Source organism: Wyeomyia smithii, chromosome 1 (genome assembly GCF_029784165.1).
Source record: "Wyeomyia smithii strain HCP4-BCI-WySm-NY-G18 chromosome 1, ASM2978416v1, whole genome shotgun sequence".
NCBI lineage: Eukaryota > Metazoa > Arthropoda > Insecta > Diptera > Culicidae > Wyeomyia > Wyeomyia smithii.
Genome location: NC_073694.1, coordinates 13,510,119 through 13,519,593, shown reverse-complemented (window position 1 = coordinate 13,519,593; position 9,475 = coordinate 13,510,119). Strand labels below are relative to the sequence as shown.

At 41.6% G+C, this 9,475-nt stretch overlaps 3 protein-coding genes across 3 annotated transcripts; 1 reads left to right on the top strand and 2 right to left on the bottom strand.

Moving 5' to 3' along the window:
* Positions 1–36: 36 nt before the first annotated feature.
* Positions 37–1,585, bottom strand: LOC129718247 (26S proteasome regulatory subunit 6A-B). The gene is made up of 2 exons (XM_055668830.1): positions 784–1,585; positions 37–725 (listed from the first exon to the last, which is right to left on the bottom strand). The coding sequence occupies exons 1-2, from the start codon at positions 1,436–1,438 to the stop codon at positions 94–96; spliced, it is 1,287 nt and encodes a 428-aa protein (XP_055524805.1). The 5' UTR covers positions 1,439–1,585; the 3' UTR covers positions 37–93.
* Positions 1,586–4,529: 2,944 nt separating this feature from the next.
* On the top strand, positions 4,530–6,051 carry LOC129726697 (dehydrodolichyl diphosphate synthase complex subunit Nus1). Its single transcript, XM_055683697.1, has 2 exons — positions 4,530–5,073; positions 5,193–6,051. The coding sequence occupies exons 1-2, from the start codon at positions 4,770–4,772 to the stop codon at positions 5,672–5,674; spliced, it is 786 nt and encodes a 261-aa protein (XP_055539672.1). The 5' UTR covers positions 4,530–4,769; the 3' UTR covers positions 5,675–6,051.
* A 93-nt stretch (positions 6,052–6,144) lies between these two features.
* Positions 6,145–8,331, bottom strand: LOC129726712 (FAU ubiquitin-like and ribosomal protein S30). The gene is made up of 3 exons (XM_055683728.1): positions 8,261–8,331; positions 7,908–7,989; positions 6,145–6,554 (listed from the first exon to the last, which is right to left on the bottom strand). The coding sequence occupies exons 2-3, from the start codon at positions 7,980–7,982 to the stop codon at positions 6,231–6,233; spliced, it is 399 nt and encodes a 132-aa protein (XP_055539703.1). The 5' UTR covers positions 7,983–7,989; positions 8,261–8,331; the 3' UTR covers positions 6,145–6,230.
* Between the last annotated feature and the right edge of the window lie 1,144 nt (positions 8,332–9,475).

The following is a 9,475-nucleotide window of genomic DNA, read 5'->3' as shown; positions in this document are numbered from 1 at the left end:
TTCCTTTTGTTTCTCTCGATAGAACAAAAACGAAACTTTAGTGTATAGAGATAAGCTGTAATTATTAAATCATTCCATTTTGCATTACAAATTCTAAGCATAGTAGTTCAGATTGGCCTTCTTCTTTGACTGCACCTCCATGATAGCGTCCATAAAGTCCTCGTGGGTGACTGCAACCGCCGAGCGTCGTAACGCGATCATACCGGCCTCGACGCACACCGCCTTACACTGGGCTCCGTTGAAATCGTCCGTCGAACGGGCCAGCTCTTCAAAGTTCACATCTGGGCTGACGTTCATTTTACGCGAATGAATCTGCATAATCCTAGCGCGAGCCTCCTCATTCGGGTGGGGAAACTCAATCTTTCTATCCAAACGACCCGAACGTAGCAAGGCTGGATCGAGAATGTCCACTCGATTGGTCGCAGCGATAACCTTAATGTCAGCCGTCGAACTGAAACCGTCCAGCTGATTCAACAGTTCAAGCATAGTCCGCTGAACCTCACGATCGCCGGCCTTCTCCGAATCGAAACGCTTTGTACCGATGGCGTCCAGTTCGTCGATGAAGATTATGGCCGGAGCTTTTTCCTTTGCCAGAGCAAACGCATCCCGTACCAGCTTGGCGCCATCACCGATAAACATCTGCACCAGCTGGGGACCGGCCAACTTCAGGAAGGTTGATTTCGTTTGAGCAGCGCATGCTCGAGCAAGTAGTGTTTTACCGGTTCCTGGCAATAAAAATAAATTAACTCCGAGTCCACTACAAATCTAATCAATTCCACTTACCAGGAGGACCGTATAGAAGAACACCCTTCGGTGGATGAATTCCCAAATTCTTAAACTTCTCCTTGTGGGTCATTGGCAGAACAACGGCTTCAATCAGTTCCTGAATTTGTTTATCCAAACCGCCAATATCGGAGTACTGCTCGGTTGGTCGTTCGTCCACCTCCATCGCCTTCACCCGGGCGTCATACTCCGCTGGCAAAGTTTCCAAAATCAAATACGAATCCTTATTGACACCCACCAGATCACCCGGTTTCAGCTTCTCCGGATCAACCAAACCAATAACGGGCAAAAAGTACGTCTGTCTGGTGGAGGTCTTAATAACGGCACACTTGCCCTTCCGCTGGGAATCCAGCACCACCACCGCCCCATCATCTTCCTCCTCCTGGGGATCCACATCGAGCAGCTCGATCACGTTCGACACCAGATAGGGCAGCGTTTTGTTGACCTTAATCTTCTCCGTATTATCCTTTATCTTCTCGTTTTGCGTCTGCAGCTCGTGGTTGATTCGCATGACCTCGCTCTTCATGATCTTGATTTCATTGTCCATCAGGCGCGTCCGGCTGACGATTTCGTCGGTGGGCATCCGGAGTACCTCTTCGCCCAACGTCTCCTCGCCGTCCTCCCAGATTGATTTGTCCTCTAGCGTTCCGGCCATTAGTGTTTTTTATCACTTTTTATTAGTTTGAATCAATTCAAACAAGAGAAACTATTATTCTTTTCCAATTCGGATGTTTTTCAGGCGATGATGACTTTCCGAAAATGCTCGTTACTTCGAAGCTGTTGACGTTTGTGTGATCAACAATGAAATGGGGCATTAGACTAAAATGGTCGAAAATCCGAAGGGTGAGACAGTTTTGGTCGAAAAAAGTTTTTCCGGGAATTCGGTTGAAAAGAGTTGATTTATACACACTTAGTTTCTTTTTTTCGAAAGTAGTAAATTCATTACGGACTATTTACCGACTGATTCGCCTCTCCTGAGATGTCAACGGCAGTCAACGGCGAAGCAGAATTGGGAAATTATTAATATAAAGCTGTTATCTTTCGTTATTTTTTTAGTACGAGCTTTAGGGCAACTTTTCGCTTGCTGGCGCTTAATAATGTTAATCGATCTTGTTAATCCATATTACCGAGCAACCACGCTTTAACCTTAATTTACTGTAAATTCTGCAAAAAAATAATGAAAACCATGACACATCTCGTTATAAGTTGATTATTGGTATAACGGATCTTTTCTGAAATCCGCAGACCACACACTTACACACTTAGTTTCTTTTACCGAACTCAGCAATCTTTTTAACGAGTTTTCAACAGCTGAGCCATCAGCAATCTGTTCAGTAATTTATTTGCTTGACGAGTGATCAGTAATTTTTCATTCTCGCTGAAATGTCAAACATAGAAGATAGTTCAGTAAAAATTTACAAAGTGTTCATCCAAAATTGCTGCATGAGTCGGTATTTACAATGCTGACTATTCGTCACGAATTACCGAGCGTTTTGTAAATTTACAAAGCTGACGATTCGTCAAAAATTACCGAGCGTTCTATAAACGTACAGCGAAAAGAGAAAAATAAATACGACCATTGTGAAAGCTGCTATTACAACCGTTGAATAATTTTATAATGGTATTTTGGTTTGTTTGGATCGATTATACTGGTGTTCCCAGCACATTCAAGTAAAAACTTGATACGTTTAAGGTTATGATGAATATAGGCTTTTTATTGCAGGCATCTAGTGCTCTCCTGTGGTGGAAAAATTTCCATATGCTGACTGAAATGATTTGCATTACCTCAATCGTAATAGATAGAATCTTGGGTGAAATCATTGTCGCGGATGTGCCATGATATGAAACATACAACTAAAATACACAAATACGTACATGTTTGATAAATAACAACTTCCTGAATAGATCGTGTACTTCCACGTCGTTTTCTTGTAGATGTGAAAGTACGATATCCATTTTAATTTTTTTTCTTGAAAATCATACGCGAAACACTTTAAAAACTCAACTACGAACTCTGAATATTTGCAAAATGACGGACTTTTGATGTTTCGTTTTGACAGATGCAGAAAAATTGCCGAACAGTATAGTAACAAACATCAAGAGTTTAGTAAATCAATTGAAGGGTTTTCAGCAACACCTAGGTAGGTGCTGACAGATCGTCAAATATTTACTGAACTTTATGAAAGTGCAGAACATACAGTTCACAGAAAAGGTCAGCAATGTTTTTTGCTGAGCTCGTCAAGTGCCTTTTGTATAACGGTAATTCGATGAAAACTTCAACCGACATCAGTTATTTTTGAGGAAATTACAAAATGATCAGTATTTTTTCAAATTTACTGAACATGACCGTAATAAAAATTACTGAACAATTAAAACGAGAATTAGTGTGTATCATTTCATGAATGGTATATTTATATTGATTTATATTCTGATAATCGTTCCCCAACAAACAATTTTGTCGATTTACAGCTTAATAAGCTATTATTCGATGGATTTCGGCTGAACTATAGCTTAACAAGCTATTATCCAACAAAATTGTTTGTTGGGTCGTGGAATAGCCGTGATATTGTTTTGAATATTATAAAGATTGTTAGTGGCTATTTCTTTATTTTTTGCAAATAAAAAGGTTATTGTTTTCCACCTGCAGATATCATCACTTGCCAGCCATGCAGCACATTTCTCTTTGTGAGTAGTCATATTTGTATTATTCCAGGCTGCGAGGGGCGCTGTTTTGCATTCGTCGTGCAATGTCGACTTCAACTTCGTTCTGCTCGGAGATACTGGATAGAAAAAAAATATTGTATAAATACTAAAGCCGAAAGATTTGTGACCAATTTGATTACCTTTCATTATAGTTTGACAAAAACCTGCAACTACAGCGTTTGCTGGAAGATATCTCTTCGTTTTTCGATGGAACTTCAACCGTTGAAGGTGTGGTGAACAAATAGTGCTCACTATCCTATTTGGGGATACTGAATATAATATTGTAGCTCAATAGTCTAAGTCATTCAATTTAGTAATTTAGTAATAACTGATAAAAAATATTATCACGAACAGTTACCATACTTCATTTAGTACAGTTAAAGTCCTTACCGCTTCAGCAATGGTTTTTGATTATGCGGGATATTTACCGGATACGCAACAAGCGAATCATCACTCCTAAGACAAGACGCGACAGCTGGCTTCTTATTTTTCTTTTCGTAACGGCCGTCATCCCCGTCGAAATTTCCTTGAACGTTCCATACCGTTGATGCCAGAATGATTATTTTAAACAACTTCTGCAGGTCAATGAAAATAAAACAAATTAAAATTGCAATATATAGGCGAATAATACTCAACTCTTATTTATTATTTTATGTTCAATAAAGCATACTTCTATTATGAAATTTTTTCTTCCTAAGTTTCTTGGTACCCAATTTTTTTCTTTCTAAGTTTCTTGGACTTCAACCGAAATAGTAATAAACGATTAATCAATGCATTTTTAAAGTTATAACAGTGAAATACATTACTCGGTAATATCATGTACCTTGCATACTTTTGCATCATTATTTATGAACAATTATAATAGCTAAATTATGACTCTCCAGCATCACTGCTTTACAGTGAAAAGTAACCTCGTTGTATTTTCTACGTGACGATTGCGTTATCGAATTCAGCCAATCAGCAGCCGGTTCAAATTCGTTGAATGTAACGGTGACTGTAATTCTGGCAACACGCTGCCCAATCTGACAGCAGTCTATCTTGTCAGCAGCAGTGACGTTTTCGTAAATAGCGATTCGCTTCGCCTAGAATACAGTTTTGTGTGGTCGTCGTCGCTTCACACTTCACAAAACGAAAAACCAGCCGGATTGTCCGCGGTCAAAGTTCGCTTTAGTTTTGCGTGATTTCATCGTTTCGCTGGCAAAAATGAACCGCCTGTGACCAGTGGTCGTGCGATATAAAATCGATAACGATCAATCGGACGCGAAAGTCAACGATCAGCAGCTATGTCGAGTCTTCCGGCGAAGGCCCTTCTGTGGCTCACTCATATGCTGTTCAGTATCGTAACCCAACTGATAAACACCGTCCGGTGGTTGAAACGGCACGCGCTTAAACGGTACACTCGAAACCATCTCAGCCATAAACAGGAAAGTGATGTAATTCAGCGAACAGTGCAGAGCTTGGAGAAGGTTCCTCGGCACCTGGCGGTGATACTAGGTCCAGAGTGTCCTGATTACTCTCAACTGGTCCGATTCATCCCCTGGTGTCTATCGGCCAAGATTGAGTTCGTTAGTTTTTACGACCAAAAAGGTAGGTCACAAGTGGCTTATTCCGAAGTTTTCAGCAAAGTTCATCTAGCTTCGGTATCACGTGTCCTCATAATACATTGTTGTTATCAGACTTGTTATGGTTTTTTTGTTTCATTGCAGGTCTGCTTAAAGCGAACTTCCATCGGATGATGGAACACGTACAGCAACAACTGCGTGACCAGAACGATCAAATCGTTTGGACTCCTCAGCTAAAATCCACCGGTGCGCTGTTACCACCGCGGAACGGTTACCGACGACGGATCGTGGTCAATTTCTTTTCCCATGAGGACGGCCGAAAGCAGCTGGTTACTGCGGCACGCTCCATCAGTACCGAGCTGCGGAATGGCACTTTATCCAAACCGTCTGAGATTACCGTGGAACTAGTCGATCAAACGATGCAGAACCTGGTGCACCAGGTACCCGATCCGGAGCTAGCCGTTTACTTCGGGACCGTTTGCTGCACCTACGGTATGCTACCGTGGCAGATCCGGCTGACTGAGTTCGTTTCACTGCAAGCGCCTAGCTTAGCGGAACTGGGCGTTGAACATTTCATCAATTCCCTCTACAAGTACGCCAAATGTGAGCAGCGCTTTGGCAAGTGAGTTGGCAGGAGACTTTTAGGATGTTTAACCGCGATTCTCCAGGAGAGAGTGCTTCAGTGTGTGTGTACATATATATTACTCGTCGGGGCGCCCAACGAATGGCATCTTACTAGGGAATCATTAGTCATGTAGTCACCTAGCATTTAATTATTACCATTTACGAATGAATGTTCCTTTTTCATTTCGATGAAACACGTGTGTGTACATTTAGCGTACATCCGTGCAACAGGAAATCGTTATCAATCATCTACTTATAGCAACAATTTTCTTAGCAGTGGGTTTAAGAGAGATCGTGCTTGGGCGGTCGTTTTCGTTAGGGCTGAAAAGCGTACGGTGTGTAATACTGTTTGAAATACAGATATCTGTTAATTGTACAACCACTGGAAGTGTTCTCTTCTTTTTCCCGGCATTTCTTTGTTTAACGGAGTTTAGGACCTGTCATCAGTATAACAAACGAGCAATCGTGTGACTACAGCTTAATAATTAATGGATTAGAGTTTATTTTCTCATCGATCCCTCCCTCGTCAACATGTGTTATCCGAACCATAAACCGTCTTTACGTCGAGTTCGCGTTCGGTCCACGTCGCCGTCCGAAGGCCTGCACCGCGTTGGAGAAGTTGCGGTTGTACTGGATGCGACGCTTGGCACGGCCAGTGCGCTTCTTCTTTTTCTCCTTCTTCTCGACCTTCGGAGTCTGACCCTTAACCTTACCGGCACGGGCTAGCGAACCGTGCACTTTACCTCCGAGCAGCGGAATGGTCAAGTCGAGTTCGACGGATGACAGCGAACCTACGAGCGCGTCCGTACCGAGGATGGCACCCTCGCACGATAGAACCAGCTGTTCGGCATCTTCAACGTTCTCGAGGGCGGCAAGTTTTACCTACAAATATGCAGACAGATATTAGTTGAGGATTCAAACTAAAGACAGGAAACTGTTGGGAAGCAAGCACCTCAAATCGTTACGAGAGGAAACGATTTAAGTCTCATTGTTCCGTTCGTTACTATTGCAGATTTTTTCTTTCGTTGGAGGAAGCAAACATCTGGCAATGGATATTCGTTCCGCTGGATTCTGCTAACATCAGCCCTAGGGAGGGTGGAAAATGTCTACACACATTGGATAATTGTTCGACCAAACTTTACCTCATGCAGCTCAGCTAAAGCCTGAACTTTTTGAGGCAGCATGATTCTCATAGTTCGAGTTTGTTCTAGCAGAAAATTAGTTTGAGGAGGACAATCATCTAGGAGTCGATGATGTCCGCTGGAATCTGCATTTTTATCATTATTCCGTTTCTCGATCGTTTAGATTTGTTTCATTTCTTAAACCCCGCCAGACCCTGTGATCCACGAGTCTCGACGAGTCATAGAAAATGATTAGTTTGCTCTTGCAATCAAGTTAGAGGCTAAAATGCCATTAATCGAAGGGCAAAAGTCGGGCCAAATTTGATTGCTACATATAAAGGTTTCTAATTAACGATAGCAGAATTTGTTTGGACTTTACGCTCCCTACCGTTTCCACCGTTGCAGGGAAAACGAAGGTCTCAAAGTCCAATTCATTCTAGCAGCGCATCAGTAAGACCAACCTCATTAGCATGAAATTTAATGGCCTTTCCCTGAGTGCTGCCCAATCGTTGTTGTTGTTGTTTTCGTCAGCGGAAGTTATTTGTCTCGATCTTGAAACCTCACCCAGTCCAAGGATTTGGAAGCAAGGCAAGTCATAGTGACCGATTTATTCTAGCAACCACTTTAGAGATCCATTGCGATAACGCATATCGACGCGCAATGATCGGGCCAAATGTGATTGCTTCTTTCGTTTTTTTTTTTCTCATAACTTCTTCCGACTTCGAAATCCATCTGTAGTAGGAGTATTAAGTCTTACCACTTTGACACCTAAGTGATACGAGTTGGGAACCCCTTCCGAACCTTTTTTTAATCTGGCAAATATTCTTAAACCGAATAACCTGTGTGGCAGAGGTTAACGATTTGGTAAAATTTGCGTTGTATTTTATCTTCCACAAAAGACCGATAAGCTGTGCTGAGTTAACCTAACCCATCATTATCCATGATTCCGGACAATGACGGGCAAACACTCAAACCGTTTTACTCTAGCAGTGTTTCTAGGGAATCCTGGCCATGTCCGTATTCCGGAGCCTGGATTCTGCTGTACACTGCATCTTGTGTTGCGACATTTTCCACCCCGGAACCCGTGTTTCACCAACCAGCAAAAAAAACTAACCTTGATCTCGCTAATTGTTTCCTGGGGCTGCACGTCCAGGACGTGAGTGTTGAGACCTCGAATATGCAACTGCATTTTGCGTCTAAAACAAGAACAAACACATGCATTTTTTTTTCTGTTTAACTCCAGCAATGATTTGTTTGTCCCGGAACAAGACCGTCGAAGACGATAACAATCGAACACAAAACAGACACGACTATCGCTGCAGTTATCGCTTGTTAAATCAATATAGAGTTCACATTTTCACTGTTTACACTCCAGAGTTACGGACGAATTCAATTTTCCAGTGAAACAATCGATTATTGCCGTAAAACATCGGGTCTTTCCGGGACAAACGAGGGAACAAAACTTACTTCTTGCACAGTACGAATCAGAAAAGAAAGATGGCCACTTGACAGCACACAGCGGAAGCGGTTTGGCTGTCATTCGGTATACGAAGCGCCGCTATGCTTCCGGTGATGGAGTAGCTCAATTTGCAAGTTTCGCGAAGAATTTTTCAAAATGACTTAACGGATTTCGTCGTTCGCTAACTGCAACATGTTTACATTGCAGTTATCGAATGCCGTTCGATAACCATTTTTGTTTTCAATGATGTCGAAATGTATTTTTTTAATGAAGTACATAGTAGCGAAAAATAACAGAAAACTAAAATGGGTACGCTTTTTGATTAATCAATTTGATAGTCATATTTCCACATCATAATTTATTGCGTTTGAGTAACTACTTTACATAACCAATATGTAGGCGAAGATAAAGTTTATACTACAGAAGACCATTTTACGAGACGTTTCTGAACTCAATTTGTAGCAAACGCATTATTTAGAACTTGACAATATAGTCATTCAGCAACTCATTTATTATTGTTCTTATAAAAGGAATTAGAATAGATTTAATAATCGCAAATAGGTTCCCGTCATAGAGGAGATTGCTACATAAATAATCCCCGACCGACCCTTCGTGCGGGTGCTAGATTAGAAGCAGGTATAGAATTTCTAGATCCGTGCGAGGCCACTAATCGTAAGCGGTCTATTTTCTGTTCTGTTTTCTTAGTCTGTTAGGTTTAGCCAGCGTCAATGACTATGCGAATTATGGACGAGTAATGCTCAAAGAAAAGGGCGATAAGTCCTATTATCAGCCGGCGCGTCTGCGTACGCATTATCATCTTATGTAGGGAAATAGGGAATGCAAATCCGGCGCTTTGTAAAACATTGTAACTATCTGAATGAATGTTGTCGTAGGCGCGTGTAAAGAAAGCCGATAACGTTCGAAACCTTTTTCCCGTTCAGGTACCGGATTAGGGGAAGGCAAATTTGACCTGACTAGGCGAATGGAAATTCTGTCGCGTTCTTATTTGTTCCCTTACGAAGATTCGGAGAATCTTCTCTCTCATTTTCTCTTCCATACGTAGGCATAGTTCATAAGATTCGAATTTGTAAATTTTGTATATATACCCGATTTGCTACCAAATAAAATTATACCACTAGCAAATACGAACTCGCACAGATCTTTCTAAATCCGAACGCTAGATTTCAGAGGTTGTCCCTTGTGTGTTTAAGCCTTTCGAATGC